Below are 25,194 nucleotides of genomic sequence, written 5' to 3' on the forward strand. Positions count from 1 at the left end.
TAGGCCCTGAACTTATCTCTACTGAAAATATTATACACTTTAGAGGGTGAAATTCAGTTGATCCTGAAGATCCTGAAGTGACTAAAAAGGCAGATTTTTACACATAGGTTTGCTGGGTAATGTGGTACACAACATCTTAGAATTATAGCTTGTATTTAACAAAGAACGGGGAGATGCTGTTTTCTTAATAATGAGTGCATATTCAGGAATTTATACTTCAAAATGTGTTAGCTCAGCATCTGCATTATGCATTTGCAACAATGTTGTTGGTGCACACTGAAAATGTTGTCATACACACAAGCATTGCACACCCCTTATACACCCGCTGCACATTTACCCTAGTGGTGGGATCATTGGCACCTTTAATGAGGCAGCACATCGTCTTGGTGCTAAACTGTGATAATAGCATGCTCTAAGAAAACAGAAAAAGGAAAAATGTGGGATACCAGTAATATTTTAATTTATTTTTAAGTCAGTCATTAAGCTGTTTATTTCACTTGTAGCTCTACTGCGTTTCGGTCATTAAACATGCTCCTTTTCTGTCAGTGGGTGTAAAAAGTTGTTTTTTTAAATGCAGAAACAGCAAACCAAGGCTTTTACACTAATACAGGAAGAGTGAGAGGACTGGAGGAGTAGGATGACAGGATGTTGGACTGCTGTCTGATTTACTTTGGGTGGTTTCCTGCTTTTGACAGCTTAATTCTTATGTGCAGAGGAGTTGGAGAAGAAAAGAACATAGTAGAGAAACCAAAAGTTTTGATAATAAAAATGAATTTAATTGTAAGAATGTATGCAGTTTGTCCATAAGTAGTAATAATAATAGTAATCCAACTTGTTAAGATTCCACTTGGACAACCTAACTTTGATACATATACTAAATATCAAGAAAGAGACATCCAAAAGCCTAGAAATTATGTTTGTTTATCAACTTACTGTGATTTGTTGTAGTATAATTACTAAGTATAATACTATAATTTAACAGAACGTACTTTTGTGTTTATTAGGTAACATAAAACAAGCTAAAATTATTTACATTAATGAAAATAGACATGCTAAGCTTTTAAATGGTACCTTTTTTAGCGAGGCTGTATATCATAATGATACAGTCTTATTAATACAGTCAATCCAAGTGTTGAATAGGGGTTAGAGGACCAAGAGTCACAGTTTAAATTGTGTTAACATTGATTGCAGCTCAGTTTCGTCGTACACTGTGCAATGACAATAAAGGCATCTTATCTTATGTTTGATTGTATGTGCCTTTTAGCCATGTATGTGGCTTAAATAGGCAAACCAACTAGTTACATGGGGTGTCTACATATTTTTTACATGTAGTGTAGCTGTACTTTGTATGTGTCTGTATGTCTCCGCTTAGTTTTGACGTTTTTTTTTTTTAATAGTTTGTACAAATTTACCATATGTATTTGTACAGGTAAAAAACTGAATTTAAATGAGGATCATAATAGGAATTTGAAGCCTGCATGGTTTAGAAGCTAATTTACTTACTCTGAAAATACGTGACATATACCAGAATCTGGCATAGTGTCTCTTTAGTTAGTTAGTTAGTTTATTTACAGCCTGGACTGACTCTCATCTCATTTCATCTGCTTACTGAGAAGCTATTGTGCTATCTTTGCTTTTGCTAAATATAAAACAGCGTGAATTATGACAGTAAACAAATAAAAAGAGTAAGAATAAGGAATGTCTTAAAGGTGAGCAAATGCGTGCAGAAAAGGGGTTTGCATTGCCTGGTGGATGCTTTTTTTTGTTTGTTTTGGTAATTGAGTGTCGTTGGTGGCTTTTATTATCTACCGCTTTTAAATAAATTTATATACATGACCAGCCATAACATTAAAACCACCTCCTTGTTTTTACACTCACTGTCTATTTTATCAGCTCCACTTACCATATAGAAGCACTTTGTAGTTCTACAATTACTGACTGTAGTCCATCTGTAGTTTCTCTACATGCTTTGTTAGCCCCCTTTCATGCTGTTCTTCAATGGTCAGGACTCTCCCAGGGCCACCACAGGGTATTATTTAGGTGGTGAATCATTCTCAGCACTCCAGTGACACTGACATGGTGATGGTGTGTTAGTGTGTGTTGTGCTGGTATGAGTGGATACAACACAGCAGTGCTGATGGAGTTTTTAAACACCTCACTGTCACTGCTGGACTAAGAATAGTCCACCAACCAAAAATATATCCAGCCAAAAGCGCCCTGTGGGCAGCGTCCTGTGACCACTGATGAAGGTCTAGAAGATGACCAACTCAAACAGCAGCAATAGAGAGCGATCGTGTCTGACTTTACATCTACAAGGTGGACCAACTAGCTAGGAGTGTCTAATAGAGTGGACAGTGAGTGGACATGGTATTTAAAAACTCCAGCAGCGCTGCTGTGTCTGATTCACTCATACCAGCACAACACACACTAACACACCACCACCATGTCAGTGTCACTGCAGGGCTGAAAATGATCCACGACCCAAATAATACCTACTCTGTAATGGTCCTCTGGGGGTACTGACCATTGAAGAACAGGGTGAAAGCAGACTAAAAAGGCATGCAGAGAAACAGATGGACTACAGCCAATAATTGTAGAACTTCAAAGTGCTTCTATATGGTCAGTGGAGCTGATAAAATGGACAGTGAGTGTAGAAACAAGGAGGTGGTTTTGATGTTATGGCTGATCAGTGTATACTCACTCTTCTGTTGATGCTTGTTGCCTCATTGTGTTTGTAATTCCTTATTACAAGCACTTTTAAAGAACTAGTGTAGAGTAGTTCATTTGTCAAAGCACTCTGGTTGTTGAGATTTTCTCAGTGGACTCAGGAGACAATAAATATTCTTGACATTACACGAGTCAGTGTCTCACTCAGCTTGCTCTATTGGAATAAAATGTAAGTAATGTCTCAGATCCTTAGTAAGCACAGCCTTCCTAAAGGCACTAGAAAAGCAGTAAAAACAGATAATAAGAAAAGCAAGGTAAATCTTAAAAAATACTATGCAATATGTTTAATCATGGACAGTTGCAAGCATGGAGGCATAGAAGCACACTCATTTACCTGCCACACCCGTTCTTATTTACTGCCATTTATTTTTTAAAGGTCACGTTGATCTACATTTTCTTCCATTTCTTCTACACAATGAAGACAGAATATTTTCATCAGATATCTGAGGAACAATATTTACCCCCTACATACATACAATCACTAATGTGACCAAAAGTATTTAACCCCACATACATTCATTTATACATACATACAGTCAATCACCTACCTGTCCAAAAATATTTACACCCCCCACCAAATACATGGTTGCAAATACATGGTTGCACAAACTTGTAAAAGTTGGTGACCATCCTTGGGGATCCAGTTAAATGGTGTAGTGAGAATTATCTTAGATGGTGGTGTCAGAAATCCTGCAGTCTAGCACTGTGGCTGCTGTAAATGTGGTGGTTAAAAACACCAGGGTGTCAGGGCTGCAGTGGTGGACGACACTTAAGTAGACAGTGGACAGCACTAAAGTTTCGAAATTAACACTTCACTATATGTAAGAGGTCAAGGGGGTATGTTAGTCTGGTGTTCTCCCCCTTAGGCACAGTCAGTTGTGTCTTCAGTGTGTTCTACCAGGTCATTAGCACCACTTAGACTCAAAGTCGTTGTGAGATGGAGTAATACACTGCTGCGTCCCTTGACTGCAACATTGTTTCAAAAGAAGTCTGAAGTATATCAACATCTGGAAACAACAGAAGTAATTTCTCATGTATTAACATGTTTTGCAGCTGGAATGAGAATTGGTACATTTAATTCTGTGGCCATGGTTCCTTTTAAAAAAAGATTGGGTTGCATTCTTTCAGTTTTAATCCATGTCAAGCGAAGAGGATTAAATACCTCAGGACCTTGTTCGTAATAAATAAAAAGGTGGTTGCTCACAAAGCTGTTTGAGTACAGGTTGTTTATGCCCCTAATTGAATGTTCTCAAGAAGCAAGAACAGATTAAAAGCAAGTTCTTTTCTTTGAAGTTTCATTATAATATAGATCATCAGAGATTGTTTAGCATAAATAAAAGAAGCACTTCCCTTAAATAAACAAAACACATGATTTTAGCTTGAACATGATCAAAATACAGTATTTACCCTAGTATGTAACAAAGTAATTGCTCCCTTAGTTTCTTAACCCATTAACCGGTTAACTGATTATTTGGTTTGATTAAATTACACGCACATCAACTTAAATAGAATTTTTACAGGAATTTTTCAGGAAGAACCTTTTTTTAGGAAGATTTTTTACAAAGCAATGTCTAAGACTTTTGGATTCCACTATACCACAGTGAGAGGTTTCTTGAGAGAACTTAAAACAGTGGTAAATGTGGTGGGCCTATCAAAATTTATCTCAGAGCACATGAGTGACCCACCATGTTCCTTTTATGTCAGAGTACACAAGCAAAATAACCCATTTACTAATTAACAGTAGTCCTCATCAACATTCCCCCACACCCCCACAGAAGTTCTGCTATTCTTGGCCTGTGGGCCTCAATGAACCTAAAGGGAACTTACAGCGGATGAAATTGCCCACACCAGTTAGTACTAGACAGTGACAACTACCCGTTTTATTTCTAGGGACTCCCTTGTAATGACTCCTCCTCACATGGTTAGCCCTTGTTGGCCAGTAAAAAGCACCTGGCTATCACCAGAAACAAAATGATTTTTGTTTGCACACTGACTTGTTAGAAAGGTGGCTTTATTAAATAGAGAGACAGTGGTAGCCTAGTGGGTAGAGCTTTGGGCTATCAACCGGAAGATTGGCGGTTCAAATCCAGGCTCTGCTATGCAGCCACTGTTGGGTCCTTGAGCAAGACCCTTAACCCTGTCTGCTCCAGGGGTGCTGTAAGGTGGCTGACCCTGCACTCTGACCCCAGCTCCCAAAACAAGCTGGGATATGCGAAGAAAGAATTTCATTGTACTGTACACCTGTATATGTATATATGACAAATAAAGTATATCTTCTTCTTGGACTGTAATTTAATTTATGTTTTTTAATAGCCTGTTTATCTAACTACTTGTTTTAAAAAGCCTTTGGGGCACATAAGTTCTAATTCATCATGATATGTTTAGTATGTGTATGTTAATGTGTTGGAGTACTTGAGAAGATTTCAGTGGGAGTACAAAAACTCTGTGAGCTTCAGTTCTTGTTATATAATCTTCATGCAATGCCTATTTTTTGCACAGGCAGAGCTGACATGTTCAGTCATGATTATATGTCAAGAATAATTATTATTGTAACATTCCAGATGATATTAAAGATTTAAAAGATTTTTTTCCTAGAGATGCAAATTAAAGATAATGAATGATTTCAGTTATGTCTTATTAGCCAAAATATGTGCTATTTAATTTTTTCTCTAACACTCAGGGCTGTGTGTTGGTGTGCGGGAAGCTGAGAATAGAATGTTAGAATATATGGGAACTTGCATGTCTGTGAATTTCTCCTCCTCTGTTTAATTTATTTACATGCTTGATTAATGCTTCTACCCATTTCAGACAGTGGGTAGGTGTAAATTAGATTTGTCGAAAAAGAAAGGGCAGTAATAATCAGCTTGGATTGGTCTTGCAGACCAAAAAAAGTTCTTTAAAATGTCTTTATACACAGTTTCTAATTAGCAAGTTCAACTACACTAAATGACCTTTAGTAAATAGACACATCACTGTGAGCTTGTAAGACATACCCTTTGAATACCATGGAAATTATTATGGAGCTCTTGAGTTTGAATCTAAGCTCTGGTATCAGCCAGCTAGGTGCCTACTCAGACACACGATTTGCAGTGTGTCTTTAAAGGAGCTGAGGAGCAATGGCTGAAACAGGGTTCCTTGTTGCTCCAGCAATTACGACCTCTGCTGACCGGTCAAGGCACCTGCACCTCTGTAACACCCTACCTTTAGCAGGTGAAAAAAGTGATCAGCGACTGCTCTTCTATCGAAGGAGCTGTGTGACAGCCTCAGTCCTTATCAGTTGTGGGCGGGGGTAGTGGCAGTGATGAGAGAGAGGTAAGCTCCAGTTGAAAATGATTGGGTGAAAAAGGGAAAATCTGTAGCAGACTGTTCAAGCTTAGTTTTGTAGAATAATGTCATTGCAGATGAAGAGTTGGACAGAAGAGAGTGGTCGGAGAGATCAACATTAGATTTGAATTTGCTCCACTTTCTTTTAGCTGGTCTTAATTAGTGTGATTGCCTATGGGCAAGCACACTATTGTTATCCGTTAGTCATATTATTATTATTCTGCCCGTTTTTTGTCCGGCTTTCTTCGTCCGCAGTTTTCGAGATATCGACCCCGTTCCAGCGCCAAATCGCCCGGCCCATACGGGAATGGACTGCTTGTATACAGGTTTTCGATCCGCCCGCCCGTTCGCCCGCCACGCCCGTTTTTGTAGCGTTTTTTGGTCCCATAGACTTCCATTCATTTTCGAAAAAATTTTGAGATATTGACGCCGTTCCAACTCTAAATCGTCCGGCCCATTATTGACATCACTTCTTGAAGAAAGCTTTAGGATCCGCCCGCCCGTTCGCCCGCCACGCCCGTTTTTTACCGGTTTTGGCCAATCTTTCTGGCTTTTTTTTTCACAATTTTCGAGATATCGATACCGTTCCAACTCTAAATTGTCCGGCCCGTAAATTACAACAATGCTTGTTCACAGCTTTTGGATCCACCCGCCCGTTCGCCCGCCACGCCCGTTTTTTTGTCCCATTCATTTCAATTCATTTCTTGGAAATTTCGAGATGTCAACGCCGTTCCAACTGTAAATCATCCAGCCAGTTAATGACACCCCAAGTGATCCAAGTGATACAGCATAGGCATACGCAGCCCCGCCTGCCTGCCACGCCCGTTTTTTAATATTTCGAGATATCAAAACCGTTCCAACTCTAAATTGTTTAGCCCACTGATGACACCCCGACTTGGATACAGCATAGTGATACGCAGCCCCGCCCACCTGCCACGCCCGTTTTTTATATATTTAAAGATATCAACGCCGTTCCAACTCTAAATCGTCCGGCCCGTCGATGACACCGGGACATGGATGCAATTTTTGGATACGCAGCCCCGCCCACCTGCCACGCCCGTTTTTTATATATTTAAAGATATCAACGCCGTTCCATTTCTTAATCGTTTGGCCCACTGATGACACCGGGACATGGATGTAATTTTTGGATGGGCACACCCGGCCGCCCGCCACGCCCATTTATTACATTTCCAGATATCGACGCCGTTCCAACTCTGAATGGTCCGGCCCGTCGATGACGCTCCCAACTTAGATACAGCGTTTGGATACGCGCGCACGCCCGCCGACCGCCACACGGCAATCACACTCGCATTTTCTCCGGAAATGCACTCTCTAGTTATCTTTTGTTGCTGTGCAGTGCATCTGAAAGCCAAGGAACAGGGCAGAAAGACTTTCTTGAGGGCGAGAGAAAAGGTATGAGTTCAAACAACATATAGTTTACAAGAAATATTAGAAATAGGAACAATAGGCTTTATTCCACCACCACCTCCTAACATCCCTGATGAGCTACTTTGCACATCAGCACCTGTCTGGACTACCATCTCGGCAGTCAGGCAACACAGGCAGAGATGAGAGAAAGCAAAAGCAAGCTGGCATTAATGCTAGGCTAAAGCGTTCTTTGCCCAGCCTGTTTGTAGCAAACACCCAGTCCTTAGTCAACAATATTTCTTCGCACAGGATGAACAACTGGCGTGACGAGCTACTATCGCCCTGTTGTCCTGACCCCCACTTTTATGAAGTGCTTTGAGAAACTTGTCTTAGCACACATAAAAAACAACATCACATCTTCTCTATACGAGTTTGGCTACAGGGCAAATACATTGACTGAGGATGCCTGTTCACTGGCCCTTCACACTACACAACCCTACCAGCGGGATAGCTATGTCAGGATGCTGTTCATTGATTACAGCTCTGCATTTAACACTGTCCTCTCCAACAAACTGGCCATTAAACTAAATAATCTTGACCTCAGCACACACCTGTACAACTGGATTCTAGACATCTTTACCAGCAGACCACAAAGAATGTATTTGGGTAAGCACTTTTCCTCCCCCATAACACTGAACACTGTAGTACCACAAGGTTGTGTGCTGAGCCCACTCCTATACTCCCTCTTCACACATGACTGCAAACCCACACATGACTCCAACATTATTATAAAGTTTGCAGATGACACTAAAGTGAAAGGCTTGATCTCTAACAACAGTGAGACAGCCTACAGAAAAGAGGACAGGAACTTGGAATGCTGGAGTCGGGACAACAACTTTACCCTCAACTCAACAAAAAAAACAAAAAAAGTGATATTGGATTTCAGGAGACTGAAACAAACCAGCCATCACCCCATCAGCATCAATGGCGAAAGGGTAGAGGCAGTTCAGAGCTTCAGATTTCTGGAAGTCCACATCAGCCAGGACATGTGATGGTCCATCAACACAACAGTGATGGCCAAAAATGGATTTCAGAGACTTCATGTCTTTAGGAACTTGAAGAAAGCCTAACTTCAACAACAGCTGCTGGTCACATATTGCATTACAGCATGGTATCCAGGCTTCACCTGCGAACAAAAAAAGACTCCAATGCATTATCAAAATAGCACAGAGGATCACTGCTTCCAACATTGCACAAACATCTGCAGTGATCCGACCCACCCTGACACAACATGTATAAACTTCTGCCATCCAGCAAGCGCCACAAAGCTCAAAATGCTTGGACAACCAGACTTAAAACAGTTTTTACCCCAATGCTGTTTTACTACTGAACACACAGCGTTCATTCACTACCTTATGGCCGCTACATATATACAATTGCACAGATTTCAGTGGTGTCATTAGACTAACACATCACATATGCCTATGCTATGTACAATAAATTCCACTGTCTTTGTTTGTACAGTAGACCCTTGACTTACGAATTTAATTGGTTCCGAAGGGCTGTTCTTAAGTCAAAATGTTCGTTAGTTAAACTTATTTTTCCCATAAGAAATAATGTAAATAGAATTAATCCGTGCCAGACCCCCAAACCACCCCCTTACCTAACCTTTCTTAAATGGTCTTTTTTCTTATGAATACAAGTATATTTTCCCTTAAATCTTAAATTATAGAATAGACATTCCTGTAATAAACAATAAGAAACAAGAATACACAGTAGTACTGTACTGTACATAAAAAACACCACATTTCGTACAGTACGTGCGCTGTACCATACACCATAATACATTTCCTTCTTTTTTTATAAAATGTATCTACCAGAAACAACAATAACTCTCATATTTCTCTATTGTTTCCTTCTTTATTTCAATATTGTTGTATTTTGTAGGTGTAATTGCACAAAAGAAAGAATACTTTACGATTTCCTTCTTCTCTCTTACTCACTGTCCCTGCTGTCTGATTATACAACACAACACACCGAAACACCGAAAAAACACTGTCCGCTGTCCAAATGTTCGCTCTGTATATATATATATATATATATATAGAGAGAGAGAGAGAGAGAGAGAGAGAGAGAGAGACGGCTGGAGTCAGCTTGTTCGTGATGTCACATGTTTCGCGAATTTCGGTTTGTAATCTGAAATTTGTTCGTACGTTAAGTTGAAAAAGATCGCTCGTAACCCAAAATGTTAGTATGGTAAACGGTTCGTAACTTAAGGGTCCACTGTATATTATACTGTATACTATGTTCGCAAGTGCAATAATGTCTAACTGTGACTGTACACAAACACTTAGTGCAATACACAGTTGAGTCACATTATTATGACCACCAGCTATCCAGGGTAACACCTGTGTGAAACCATGCTGACTGCAGTGCATTCTACAGCTGCTGGAGGGTGCGTGGGGGAGGATCCATAGAACAAACACAATGATCGAGGTGGTCCCAATTGAGTTTAAGTCTGGGGAATTAGGGGGCCAGGGTAGCACTTGAAAGTTTTGGTTATGCTCTTTTAACCAATGTCAGACATTTGTAGCCATGTGACATGTTGCATTGTCTTGCTGGAAGATCCCATCCGCTCCAGGAAAGACAATTTTACCAATGGTATTTTTACACATGACTGCAATGAGGGGTATACAGCGGGGAAAATAAGTATTGAACACATCAACATTTTTCTCAGTAAATGTATTTCTAATGGGACTATTGACATGAAATTTTCACCAGATGTTGGTAACAACCCAAGTAATCCACACATATAAAGCAGTCAAAACAAATAAGTCCAAAAATTAAGTTATGTGTAATAAAGTGAAATGACACAGGGAAAAAGTATTGAACACATGAAGAAAAGGAGGTGCAAAAAGGCATGGAAAGCCAAAACACCAGCTGAAATCTGTCAGTATTTAGAAAGCAATCCTGCCCCTATCAGTGCAAATTAATATCAGCTGGTTTAGTCCTAATTGATGGCCTACAAAAAGGTTTCTTATTACCAAGGTGTCACACAAGAAGCATCTCATGATGGGTAAAAGCAAAGAGCTCTCTCAAGACCTTCGCAACCTTATTGTTGCAAAACATGCTGATGGTATTGGTTACAGACGTATTTCTAAACTTCTGAATGTTCCAGTGAGCACCGTTGGGGCCATTATCCGGAAGTGGATAATCAAGAACATCATTTCACCATAAACCGGCCACGGCCAGGTGCTCCTCGCAAGATTTCTGACAGAGGAGTCAAAAGAATAATCAGAAGAGTTGTCCAAGAGCCAAGGACCACTCGCGGAGAGCTTCAGAAAGACCTGGAATTAGCAGGTACAGTTGTTTCAAAGAAAAGTATAAGTAATGCACTCAACCGCCGGCGCAAGACTCCATTTCTGAAGAAAAAGCATGTTGAAGCTCGTTTAAAGTTTGCTGCTCAACATTTGGACAGGCCTATAAAATACTGGGAGAATATAGTCTGGTCAGATGAGACCAAAATTGAACTCTTTGGATGTCATAGCACACACCATGTTTGGAGGAGAAAAGGCACTGCACATCACCCCAAAAACACCATACCAACAGTGAAGTTTGGAGGTGGGAACATCATGGTGTGGGGCTGTTTCTCAGCATATGGTACTGGTAGACTTCATGTAATTGAAGAAAGGATGAATGGAGAAATGTACCGGGACAGTCTTGATAAGAATCTGCTGCCATCTACCAGGATGCTGAAGATGAAACGAGGGTGGACATTTCAGCAAGACAATGATCCCAAACACACAGACAAGGAAACTCTCAAGTGGTTTCAGAGAAAGAAAATAAAGCTGCTAGAATGGCCCAGTCAATCACCTGACTTGAATCCAATTGAAAATCTATGGAAAGAACTGAAAATCAGAGTTCATAGAAGAGGCCCCCGGAACCTTCATGATCTGAAGACAGTTTGTGTGGAAGAATGGGCCAAAATCACACCTGAACAATGCATGCGACTAGTTTCTCCACACAGAAGGTGTCTTGAAGCTGTCATTACCAACAAAGGCTTTTCTACTAAATATTAAATAAATTTCAGTAAGTGTGTTCAATACTTTTTCCCTGTGTCATTTCACTTTATTACACATAACTTAATGTTTGGACTTATTTGTTTTGACTGCTTTATATGTGTGGATTACTTGGGTTGTTACCAACATCTGGTGAAAATTTCATGTCAATAGTCCCATCAGAAATATATTTACTGAGAAAAATGTTGATGTGTTCAATACTTATTTTCCCTGCTGTATGTGCAAACAGCTTATCACACACCTTATATACCCACCAAGCCACCTGACTTCATGACTTCCCTCATGAGCTATGCTCTGCCCCTGTTGAAAGTAGGAAGTGGTCATAATAATGTGACTCCACTGTATATAATGATACACTGTGCAATATATAACTGTTAAATAACTGTTCTGTGCAATATCTCTACATTGCTTCTGGCACCAGGCACTTTACTTTACACTTTGCTGTTCTGATGGACACTTTATTTATTTATTTATTTTATTATTATTTTATTTATTTATTATTTTGCTAGATTTTGTAGCTTAAATGTTGTACTTTTTTATATAAATACCTTAATTAAGCATAAGTGCTTCAGCATAATTTGTTTTACTTTTTATATAATTTACTTTATTTAGGCATTTACATGCTTTCTTTAAACAACATCTCATTGTACTTGTACAGTGCCAATATATATAGGATAGGGCTGCTAGTGTAGCTGAGTTTTCTCTAGTAATTCATGTCTTAGTCAGTTCTAGAAAGTCAGTGAAGTGGGATAACGCAATGCAGTGATTAATTCAGCTTTTAGCTTTTAGGACAGCTGATTGACAGCTCCAAAGCCCATGTACCACCACTGTTTGAGATTGAGGCAACAGTTGGGGATAGATAAGGTTACTTGCATTACTATCCCTGTGGTGTGACTGGAGACATCTGTGAAGCCTGTGGGATATAAGGACAGATATTGGTGAGTAGCACATGCTGGAGCAGAGATTGACAATTAAGGGAAAAGGGACTTGTGAGAGAAGAAATTGCTGATGTAATGCTTACCCAGGAGTAGCTAAAAAGGTTGGTCAATTTTAGTTGGCTAGTACTTGGAAAGGATAGATTATGCACAAGACAAGGACCTTAAAGACCTAATAAATGCTTTAGGTCAGACCGGTACCGGACACTCAATTTATATGAAGTCAAGCCCTGCCCCCAATTGACACTTTGGCATTAGAAACTAGTTATAACATAGACACCTAAAAGCAAATAATGGCAAACAAATTGTCAACACATTGGCCACGCTAAATACTTTTTATACAGGCTACTAGTAAATTCAGGCAAGAGGATAAACTAAGCAGTAGCTTTAGTTACCTACCTGAGGCTAAACACAGAACAGGCATCTAATCCAAACCAGTGTAACCAAAACTAGAACCAACCAGAACGTGCTAAGCCCTACAATAACAGCTAAGCTTACTAAGCAGAATACTGACCAAAACAAGGACAGAAGCACAGACAGACAGGAACAAGGACTAGAACCAGGACAGAAACCTAAGCATGCAGACTAGCACAAACCACAAACAAACACAATCACCAACCACATAAGACCGAACACTAGACCTGAACCCCATCTTTGGAATAATTTAAATATTAATACCAAACCAGGCTTTTCCATCTAGTACCAGTGCCTCATCTTACAAATGCTTTTTTGACTGAATGGGCAACAATAATTCCCACAGACACACTTAAAAATCTTGTAAAATGCCTTAAAAGAAAATGGGAGGCTGCAATAACTACAAAAGGGCTGGGGGTGTGGGGCAATTTTACATTAATACACATGGTTTTGGAAGTAAATGATCAGATGTCCACATCTTTATGGAAATATAGTATATAAAGAGACAATCAACTATTGTGTTTTGAGGACCCCATAAAATGAAAATGCTGGGTCTTTGATTACAGTTTGTGTACGGCAATGCCAAAAACCACTGTTGAATGTGCATGACCTTTGAGATCTCAGACGGCACTGAATGAAAAACTGTCATGCTACTGTGATAAATATGTTTTTTTAAGCAGTTGGGTTTTCCTTGGCCTTCACCCATGAACTATGTTTTGTTTACTTGGCGGCTTATGGTATAGGATTAAACCATTACTTCAGATATCTAACATTTTGAATAACTTTTTGTAGGATTTTCTCACCTTTTTTCTTCTTTTCATCTTGTCCTGAAAGGTTCTTGACTGTTCCATGAGTAGCAAACCTCTTGATCACATTTCAAACTTTTGAACCTTGGATGTCAAGCTCTTTGAAGGTTGTTTGTTTGTTTGTTCATTAGGATGTTAATGTCATGTTTTACACTTTGGTTACATTCATGACAGGAATGGTAGTTACTCATTACACAAGGTTCATCAGTTCACACAAGGTTATATCAAACACAGTCTTGGACAATTTAGTGTCTCCAATTCACCTCACTTGCATGTCTTTGGAATGTGGGAGGAACAGGCACCCAGAGGAAACCCACACGGACACGGGGAGAACATGCAAACTCCACACAGAAAGGACCCGGATTGCCCCACCTGGGGATCGAACACAGGACCTCTTTGAAGGTTGTGTATACTGCTTGTGCTTGGGGACTGGCTGTCCTTGGGTATTTTGGACTGCTCAGACAGCTCGCCTGTCTTTGCCATTTTAAACAGGAAATAAACCAGACCTTTGAAGCATCAAAACCACCATTTAGAGGCTAATTAAAGTCTGCATTGACAAGGTGAGGACAGGTTTTGTCCTCTATTTTAAATCGAACACGGTGCCGTTAATCGTGTCCTCTCATTGTTTGTCCTCTCATGTTGTATCTTGTTATTTTTGTGTCTTGTACTTTTCTGTATCAAACATGCAAGTGACTATATTTAACCAGGTTAACTAACCACTTTATGTAAGGAAATATTGTGTGAAGTGTATTTAATATCCAGGGGGGCCAATAATGTTGACTACAACTATGGTTGGCAGGAGTTTAAATCAGCCTAATGGTCTATAATTAATTTACAGATACAATTAGGGTAACTACACTATGTGTATTAATTAACACTTCTTTCTCTTTGTAGATGACGTTGGTCCAACACTTTCTTCTTCCCCAGTGGTTCAAGCTGAAACTCCTAAAGAAAGCTATGGACAGACTGCTTCCATAGCGCTGGACCTTCTGCACTCAGTCATGGCCCATAAAGATCTCATAAAAGCTCACAAAAGTTTGGAGGTGCCTACAGAGCTGCGTCCTGTAGATGAGCCGAACCTTAATTTAGGAACACCAGCTCCTGAACAGCAGCAGGTCTTGAAAAAAATGTTAGAACTTACTGAAGTTCCACATACAACTCAGTCCCCATTTCAAAACCCATCACTTATAACTGAAAGTCCTACTAAAGCAGCAGAAGCTTCTAGTATAAATATATCCCAAAGCCATTTATCCATTGCATCAACTGTGGAAAATGTGGCTGAGCCATTTGACCTTCCCCTGGGTAAGTGAAATCCTCCAAAGACAATTATGAAAATATATTTAAATAAAGCTGACATATCAGCAACTTTTCCACAATAAACATTCATATGCACTTTAGTGGCACTTGCTATACCAGAACATACAACTTACAAAGATAACTGCTGCAGTTACAACAGTGTTTCTAACATTTATTATGATTTTTAATTTATTGCAGACAGTATGAACCCAAAATGTTTTGCTTGGTTAACTTCATTTTAAGCATTAATATACACCCATCCCTGCATTTCATCCCTGTAATACATTCAAAAAAAGTGGGAATGGGGCAATTTTTGGCTAGTAACAAGGACAAAAGAATGTGTGATTTTAGACAGGTGATGTCAATAGGTGATATTGAGAACAATGTTCCTTGAAGACAGATTGGAAGTAATTTGCATATTTTAATATTCCAATGCATAATTTAATTAAATGATTCAGGACATTTACAAATGTCACTGTGCAAATAAGAAGCCTTATGTTAACCATGTCCAGAAGTAGCATTAAGTTCTCTGGGCTCAGAGACATCTGGGTGGGACCATCACACAGTGGAAGCGTGTATCATGGTCAGACGAATTAGTATTCCAGATCTATTTTAGACAAAATGGATGCTGTGTGCTTCAGACCAAAGATAAAAATGAGTTCATGGTATGAAGTTGTGTTATAGTGCCCTTGGCAATGGTAATTGACACTTTGTTATGGCAGCATTAATGCAGAAAAGTACATTGAGATCTTAGAGCAACATATGCTGCCTTTAAGACAACATCTTTTCCAGGGGCGTCCATGCTTTTTTCAACAAGACAATGCAAAACCACATGCTGCACGTTACAAAGGCATGGCTGCGACAAAGAGGGTACAGGTACTGGACTGTCCTGCCTACAGTTCTGACCAATATTATTAAAATTTTTCTGATCTTTCAAACTGTAAAATTCCTTAATTCCTTTCAAATGTGCATTGAAAAAAGATGTTCATAAACCTTTGGTTTATTCTCTCATGAAGGTTTTTGCAAGGTGGTAAACCTTCACCCATTCATTCTTGTTTGCTGATTAGGATTTTAACATCATGTTTTACACTTACAATTATGACGGGTCGGGTGGTTACAGGTAACACATGATTCTTCAGTTTAAGTTTAATGTCAAACACCGTCACAGGCAATTTTGTACCTCCAGTTTAACTAACTTACACATCTTTGGACTGTGGAAGGAAGCTGGATCTCCCAGAGGAAACCCACGCAGACACAGGGAGAACATGCAAACTCCACACAGAAAGGACCCAGACAACTTCCCCTGGGAATCGACACCAGGACCGAGCCACTCTGCCACCCTCGTTTCTGCTTCAATGTTTATTTATGTTTAGATTATTAGATTAAAATATCTTTAAAAGACAGTTAACAAATTGCTAAATTCTGTATTCATTTGCTTTTCACCCACTGTGCCATTTTTTATGTTTGTTAATATTGTCAGAGTACAGGTAAAAGTAAACTAGCATGTCACAGATGCATAAGACAGACAGTGATCAAGCAAAACACTGTGCTTTCTATTTTTTTCTCTTTTTTTAATTAAATCAATTCCATTGCTTTTTTTTTAATTGTTAAATACCATTTATGTTTTTTCAGCTGCATCAAGCTGTAAGATCAATTTCTCAGACCCTGAGGGTTACATTGATTCATTGGATGATCCACCTCTTCCAGACGGCATGTTTCTGCAATGTACATACACTGTCAATGTGTACAACGGCTATGGAGTGGAACTACAGGCATGTTTGAACAACCTCCCTCTTCATTAATGTTAAACAAATGTATAGTACTTGTAGCTCACAATTTCAGCACTGCAGGTGTTTATGAAACATACACACATGTTGCCCAGTGTCCTGCTATACTCCCTTGTCAGCCCATGCTTTTGCTGTAACAATCCCTTACTCTTAAACATAATATTTAGTTACATTAGAATCCACAGTCCTAAAGGGGGCTGTGTATATGAGTGTGTATCAGTATGTAATTAGGTCTTCAGCTTGTGGGATTTAAGTGGCAATTTATGAGCAATGTTCATGCATAAAAGTAGCACAATAGAACATGGCACAGCTGACCAGTTGATATGCACTCCTACAGGGAACTGGAAGATTGTAGTGGATGTTAATGGTGATCTTTTGTTTGACTTGTGGTGTTGTGTGGGTGGTTACTAGCCTGGAAAGCTATGTTAATAAATCTGTTGGCCCATTTTGCAAATGTGTTTTAATTAGTAACAGATACATTTATCCCCCCTTTGCTTTCATAATAGCTTCTACTCTCTGTATGAGCTTCACACTAGGTTCTAAAACAACTAGGTGCACAACACTAAAAACACACAATTAGCGCACAATGCCAGTTATTCCAGATAATAGGTCCTTTTCCAACTAACATTGCAGTCCATGCACTGCCAGGTGGGTAACCTTTATTAGAGATTTTCAAAAAAAAGTTACCTTTGCTAATGTATTTTAGCAGATTCTTGGCATTACATTTGGTTTGTCTTTTCATTGTGCAGCTGCTTAGGGTTAGGAAACCTAATATAGGAGTATTATTCCTTATTTTTGTTGTGGTGACTCTACTTCCACATAAGATGTAATCGAGAACACCAAGGTGTGAGCTTGTGTTGTCATTTTCTTTGCATCTGAGCTGTTGTTCCTCCTAAAAGTTCAGTTATTGACCAGAAATGTTCTAGCAGGACAGGTATTTGATTGCATTATTTTTTGGCATCTATTACTATTTAATATGACCCATTTTGCTGCCAGTGTTGTTCTGTGGAGATTGTATGGCTGTATGCTTAATTTATGCTTGCTGCTAATTATTGTGGCATAATATCTTCACCAACTTATTAAAAAAGTTGTCCACTTTATACTCTTAACCATGCCATATATCAAAATGGTTTTATAATTGTCATGATCATGTACAACTCCAAATCAAAAAAAGTTGGAATGTATGGAAAATGCAAATAAAAAAACCCACAGTGGTTTTTTTTTTCACAGTAACCTACTTGCAGACAGTATGAACCCAAGACATATCATGTTTTATCTGGTCAACTTCATTTTATTTGTTAATATAGATCAATTTCTGTATTTTAGGCCTGCAAAACATTCTGAAAAAAAAGTTAGGACGGAAGCAATTTTGGGCTAGTAATAAGTTTTAAGAAACTAAATAACATTTTGATTTTAAACAGATGATGTCAACAGGTGATTGTTATCATGATTTGGTATAAAAGCAGTATACCTGAAAGAGTCTCTGAGTAGTAAAGATGGGCTAAGGATCTCCAGTTTTCAATTTGCTCTAACAAATGCATGACAATATTAATGTTCCTCAAAAAAAGATTTCCTATCCCTCAGATGGCACTGCTTTAATAGCTAATATAACCACATGGTCAAGGGGTTACTTTGGCAAACCTTCTATAAGCACTACAATACAGAGTTACATTCACAAAGGCCAATTTTACTCTGCAAAAGCCTTATGTAAACCATGTCCAGAAGCAGTATTGAGTTTTCTGAACTCAGAGCCACCTGGGATAGACTATTATACTGTGAAAACTTGCACTGTGATCTGATTAAACAGTATTTCCAATCTTTTTTTGGAAAAATAAAATCTGTGTGCTCCGGACCAAAGACGAAAAGTACCATCCAAACTGTAATAAGTAGCAAGTACAAAAGTCAGGGTCTGTCATGGTATGGGGCTGTGTCAGTGCCCTTGGTAATGGTAATGTACACTTAAGTGATGGTAGCATTATTTCAGAAATGTACAAGTTCTGAAATCAACAACAAATGCTGCCTTCAAGAAGTCATCTTTTCCTGGGATGTCCATGCATTTTTTAACAACACAATGCAAAACCACATTCTGCACACATTACAAAGGTATGGTGCTGAATGTGGAATGTCCTGGCTGCAGTCCTGACCTGTCCCCAATAGAGAATGTGTGAAGAATTTTGAAAAATGTGACTATGACAAGCCGATACTTTTGCACATTTTAAGATGTGTTTGCAGAAAGAATAGGACAAAATAAAACCTGAAACACTCTATTGCTTGGTAATGTGTGCCAAAACATTTTTTAGGTATTGTGAGGAATGGCAGCATTACGAAGTGGTAAATGCTTTACCATCCCAACATCTTTTTCGAATGTTTTGCAGGCATGAAATGCAGGAATGGAAGCCCACCAGCCAAAACATGAAATATCTTGGACTAATACTGTCTGCAATAAAATAAAAATGAAAGCAAATGTAAGAAACACTGCGTTTTTTTTTATTAATTAATAAAAGTTTTCCATTTCCATACCATCTTCACTTTTTCTGATTTAAGATTGTAGCATAATGATAAATATTGAATGTTTGAAATTGTAAGAATTTTTGGAAAGTGGAAACTCAGTGGCTTAAATACTGAGTTAGTCATTAACAGGCTGTGGGTTTAGGACCCACATTTGCCAAGTTGCCACTGTTGAGCTCTTGAGCATGGATTATACGGGGTCACAATTGGATGCTTTTGTCCAAAGCAACTTATAATTGTTTGTTAAGGGCTTTGCGCAAGGGCCAAACAGTGGTAACCTGGCAGATGCGCTTGTCCTGTACCTTAACCGGTGAGCTACCATCACCCTATTTACAAAGGATTACAAAGATTTCTATCCATGTCATCATAGGTCAAAAGTGTCAACCTATCAGAAGGTGAGCAGCTGTCAATCAGAGGACTTGATGAAGAGGGAGAATTGCTGGTGCTTGCCAATCAGACCCTACTAGTGGAAGGCCAAGTGATCCGCAGCCCAAGCAACACTATATCAGTATTCTACCGTTCTTCACCTTTGGGTGGCATGGGAACATTTCAGCTTCATTACCAGTGTGAGTCCAGATTATCTTTATAAGATCTGTTAAACATTTGTCTTTTTACTTTAAATTGCATTATTTACCTGTTTGTCTAGTTTGCTGTTTGCCCATTAACTTGACAATATGCTTCGAGATTTAGTCATAATGCCAAAGTGATAGTGTTTCCCCCGGTGTCTACAACAACAGTTGGGTTTACTACAGTGGGGCCAAAAAGTATTTAGTCAGCCACTGATTGTGCAAATTCTCCTACTTAGAAAGATGAGAGAGGTCTGTAATTTTCATCATAGGTACACTTCAACTATGAGAGACAAAATGAGAAAAAAAAATCCAGGAAATCACATTGTAGGATTTTTAAAGAATTTATTTGTAAATTATGGTGGAAAATAAGTATTTGGTCAATAACAAAAGTTCAACTCAATACTTGGTAACATAACCTTTGTTGGCAATGACAGACGTCAAACGTTTCCTGTAAGTCTTCACCAGGTTTGCACACACTGTAGCTGGTATTTTGGCCCATTCCTCCATGCAGATCTCCTCTAGAGCAGTGATGTTTTGGGGCTGTTGCTGGGCAACACGGACTTTCAACTCCCTCCACAAATTTTCTATGGGGTTGAGGTCTGGAGACTGGCTAGGCCACTCCAGGACCTTGAAATGCTTTTTACGGAGCCATTCCTTCGTTGCCCGAGCTGTGTGTTTGGGATCATTGTCATGCTGGAAGACCCAGCCACGTTCCATCTTCAATGCTCTCACTGATGGAAGGAGGTTTGGGCTTAAAATCTCACGATACATGTCATTCTTCCCTTAACACGGATCAGTCGTCCTGTCCCCTTTGCAGAAAAACAGCCCCAAAGCATGATGTTTCCACCCCCATGCTTCACAGTAGGTATGGTGTTCTTGGGATGCAACTCAGCATTCTTCTTCCTCCAAACACGACGAGTTGAGTTTTTACCAAAAAGTTCCATTTTGGTTTCATCTGACCACATGATATTCTCCCAATCCTCTTCTGGATCATCCGTATGCTCTCTGGCAAACTTCAGACGGGCCTGGACATGTACTGGCTTAAGCAGGGGGACACGCCTGGCACTGCAGGATTTGAGTCCCTCTCGGCGTAGTGTGTTACTGATGGTAGCCTTTGTTACTTTGGTCCCAGCTCTCTGCAGGTCATTCATCAGGTCCCTCCGTGTAGTTCTGGGATTATCATGATCATTTTGACCCCACGGGATGAGATCTTGCGTGGGGCCCCAGATCGAAGGAGATTATCAATGGTCTTGTACGTCTTCCATTTTCTTACAATTGCTCCCACAGTTGATTTATTCACACCAACCTGCTTGCCTATTGTAGATTCACTCTTCCCAGCCTGGTGCAGGTCTACAATTTTCTTCCTGGTGTCCTTCGACAGCTCTTTGGTCTTGGCCATGGTTGTGTTTGGAGTCTGACTGTTTGAGGCTGTGGACAGGTGTCTTTTATACAGATAACGAGGTCAAACAGGTGCCATTAATACAGGTAACGAGTGGAGGACAGAAGAGCTTCTTAAAGAAGAAGTTACAGGTCTGTGAGAGCCAGAAATCTTGCTTGTTTGTGGGTGACCAAATACTTATTTTCCACCATAATTTACAAATAAATTCTTTAAAAATCCTACAATGTGATTTCCTGGATTTTTTTATCTCATTTTGTCTCTCATAGTTGAAGTGTACCTATGATGAAAATTACAGACCTCTCTCATCTTCCATCTATCCTTGTGTTGCAGCATGCTTCTTTGCCCAAATTTGAACTGAACAAATATAAGTCATGCCAACTCAATCAATATTGAGGCCTGCTTTCACCCTGTTCTTCAGTGATCAGGACCCCCACAGGACCACCACAGAGCAAATATTAGTAAGGTGGTGAATCCTTCTCAGCACTGCAGTGACACTGACATGGTGGTGGTGTGTTAATGTGTGTTGTGCTGGTATAAGTGGATCAGACACAGCAATGCTGCTGGAGTTTTCAAATACAGTGTCCACTCACTGTCCACTCTATTAGACACTCCTACCTAGTTGGTCCACCTTGTAGATGTAAAGTCAGAGACGATTGCTCATCTATTGCTGCTGTTTGAGTTGGTCATCCTCTAGACCTTCATCAGTGGTCACAGGCCGCTGCCCATGGGGCACTGTTGGCTGGATATATTTTTGGTTGGTGGACTATTCTCAGTCCAGCAGTGACAGTGAGGTGTTTAAAAACTCCATCAGCACTGTTGTGTCTTATCCACTCATACCAGCTCAACAGACACTAACACACCACCACCATTTCAGTGTCACTGCAGTGCTGAGAATGACCCACCACCCAAATAATATCTACTCTGTAGTGGTCCTGGGAGAGTCCTGACCATTGAAGAACAGCATGAAAGGGGGCTAACAAAGCATGCAGAGAAACAGATGGACTACAGTCAGTAATTGTAGAACTACAAAGTGCTCCTATATGGTAAGTGAAGCTGATAAAATGGACAGTAAGTGTAGAAACAAGGAGGGGGTTTTAATGTTATGGCTGATCGGTGTATGAAACATTAAAATTTTGAACAATTTCATATATTGATTTATATGTGTGGCCCATAGAAATATGTATTCTCATGTATGTGTAATAAATTTTTGACATATACTGTATGTAACATATACTGTATGTACAAAATGCTTATTGTTATGTAACATGTAGAGCCGAGATTTGAACCTGGGAGCTCAGAATCTCAGAGCTTATGTGCTGAGCACTCTAAATACGTTTTTTTAATACTACAAAGTCAACTTCTTTTCAACAACTGTTGAACTTGAACTACTTCATACTTAAAATATCAGGTTTTAGAGATTGTGTGTGTACAGTTGAAATTGGCAATATCAACCCCCCTGAAGCAAATAAGCATTTATAACCTCAAAATTTTCCCAGATGTAGATTTTTCTTTAAGTATTTATTAATTGAATGCTACAGCAAAAAAATTTATGATGTATGATAATCTGTATAACCTAAAGTTGGGTTATAACATAAGTAAACCATTAGGAACTCAATGCAGACCTCTAATTTCTTCACTTGTGATGTGTAAATAAACACCACAGAGAGATTCAAGCGTTCAAGATGTGTTGGCAATCCTGAACACTAAGGAGTTGCGGCGTTAGCCAATTACCTTTTCACTGTCACTTCTATACAAGCCTAATGTAACAAAACACACTGACACAAAATTACAAACACTAGTGCAGTTTATTTACAGATACAAGATGTAAAAGTCCAAGAAATCTTCACTTAAAACGTATCACCGTGAACACTAATGTCAAGTCAAGTCAACTTTATTTATATAGCGCTTTTTACAATAGACATTGTCTCAAAGCAACAATGTCAACAATAATGCTACCACTAAGCTAAATGCTAACAGCAAGACACTAAATAATTATTCATGCTAAGAGCAAGAAACCAAAACCTAAAGACTACAAGAATAGTGTACCCTAAGACTAAATGCAAGATCATTCTTGAAGACACAGAACAAGAGAAGTGGCAAAGCAGAGCGGTAATTGGTTCCAGTGTAAGAACTCAGGTAATTGGAAACACTAAAGACTTACTGCCAAAAGAGGGTGTGGGTGTTGTGACTGTTGTTGATTGCTGGCTGTGACAGAAGCAACAAAAGAGTGATGGCGTAGCAATTCATGTAGTCAAGGAACAGCTTCCTACTGCAGCAAAACCACCTGTCTGTGGCATGTTTGGGTTACTCCTGGGTGGCTTTTGGTCAAAGGTGTGCCTAGGTGATAAGCTTTTCATATGATGGCCCTAGAAATTTACACTCCCTCAGTGGGACATATTGTCACTTGCTGCTGCTTCTGAGATCTCAATTTCACAGAGGATTTGAGCTACCAAGCAGGTGGGTGGCAGAATAGTGTGGGAAGGTTTGGACGGGCATAGACTTGTAACAAGGCATTTCCTTTCACATTCTTAGAGCTGTGTCTATAAGAGATAGAGAAATTGAAACATCAAATCATAGTTCCTCATAGTGCCAGTGACAGCTTCTTGGAAAAGAAGGTTATGGGGAAATGTTTAACCGGGTTACCTTGACACTGAGGCATCTATCTTAACTACAATGTGGAGTTCTGGGTCAGGCTGGTGGAGAGTAGTTGTAGTGAAGAACTGGTGTTTTAGAGAGGTGAACACCTTGTCAGCAGCAAGTGACCATGTAAGTCAGCATGGAGACCCCTTGAAAAGAAGTGCTGCAACAGTGCTATAGTTCTGGATAAACTTTCTATAATATTGGCAAAACCTAAGAAGCATTGGAGTACCTGGATGGTTTCTGGTCTTGGCCAGTCCTGCCTGCACCTTCTGTTCCTCCAGGCATACACCATCTGGGGAGACAACATATCCTAGAATGGAGACAGCTGTTATATGAAACTGACACTTTCCCAATTTTTCATAGTTGGGGGGTTAGTAAATGTTCTAGCACTTCACTCACATGTTCTTTATTCTGGTTCCTGGAATCGATTTGCTTGTCAGTTGTATATACAGTGAAGAAGCTGTGAAGGATATCATAGAATATGTCATTTAAAGAGTGGGGCCATGGCTGTGGCATTGGTGAAAGAGGTTGTATAAATCTGGGCTCAATGCAGTTTTTCTAGTGCAGCTGCTACCTAGAACAGGGAATAAAGTAACTTCCCTGTTATCTGGTATAGATCTCTATAGTCAATGCAGTGGCAAAGGTCTCCCTTATTTCTTCTCCCTGAAGAAAAATTCTGTCGATACAGGAGAATTAGATGGTTGAATAAACCCCTGCTCAATGTTTTTACACCAGCATGGGGAAGAGTAGTACCAGGAAGGTATGGTTTAAGGATTGAGCTGACCTCCTCTGGGGTCTGTCTCCTCAACAGTGGTTGAACCACATTGGAACTGTAGACAATGGTCTGCATTGTTTTTTGAGCACCAGGTGGTTGAAGGGTTGTGTTCTTCAACCAGAGAAGACCTAAAACAGCTGCTCCTGCTACCTGCTACCTGAAATAGTCCATGTCTTAACCCTTTAATGGTCTCACCAGAAAAATAATGTTAAAAAATAATTTATTTGCATTTCTCAGTATCCTAGGACTATAGCAGTTAAGATGGTCACACATTTTTTTTAGCTTAGTTTTTAAGAAAAAAAAATTTCTTAAAACCATCTGCCAATAATTTTGAGTTTAACACATCAACCAATGAGTCGATACAGCCCAAACAAGGTTATTAAATACAGCTCATTTTTTCAAGTATTTAGACTCAAAGTAAGCTTAACCAAATGGTTGAGCAGGCCATTAAATGGTTAAGCAGTGATGGTTATCTTGAGAAGAAATCTTAAATTGACTTATATCCACGGACTTAGTCTTAAGGGGCAGACTTTTCCCAGGGAAAAGAAACTATATTTTGTACAGAAG

At 39.4% G+C, this 25,194-nt stretch overlaps 1 protein-coding gene across 1 annotated transcript in view; it reads left to right on the forward strand.

Annotated features, from left to right (window-relative positions):
- Nucleotides 1–25,194, forward strand: part of LOC134332335 (seizure 6-like protein) — a 70,560-nt gene that overhangs the window by 11,937 nt on the left and 33,429 nt on the right. Inside the window, exons 2-4 of the mRNA XM_063013941.1 lie at nucleotides 14,548–14,955; nucleotides 16,582–16,721; nucleotides 19,615–19,810. Of these exons, the coding sequence (XP_062870011.1) occupies nucleotides 14,548–14,955; nucleotides 16,582–16,721; nucleotides 19,615–19,810 (744 nt within the window). The remainder of the gene's footprint in view (nucleotides 1–14,547; nucleotides 14,956–16,581; nucleotides 16,722–19,614; nucleotides 19,811–25,194) is intronic.

The sequence above is a fragment of the Trichomycterus rosablanca genome, chromosome 18, assembly GCF_030014385.1.
Source record: "Trichomycterus rosablanca isolate fTriRos1 chromosome 18, fTriRos1.hap1, whole genome shotgun sequence".
In the NCBI taxonomy this organism is placed as follows: domain Eukaryota; kingdom Metazoa; phylum Chordata; class Actinopteri; order Siluriformes; family Trichomycteridae; genus Trichomycterus; species Trichomycterus rosablanca.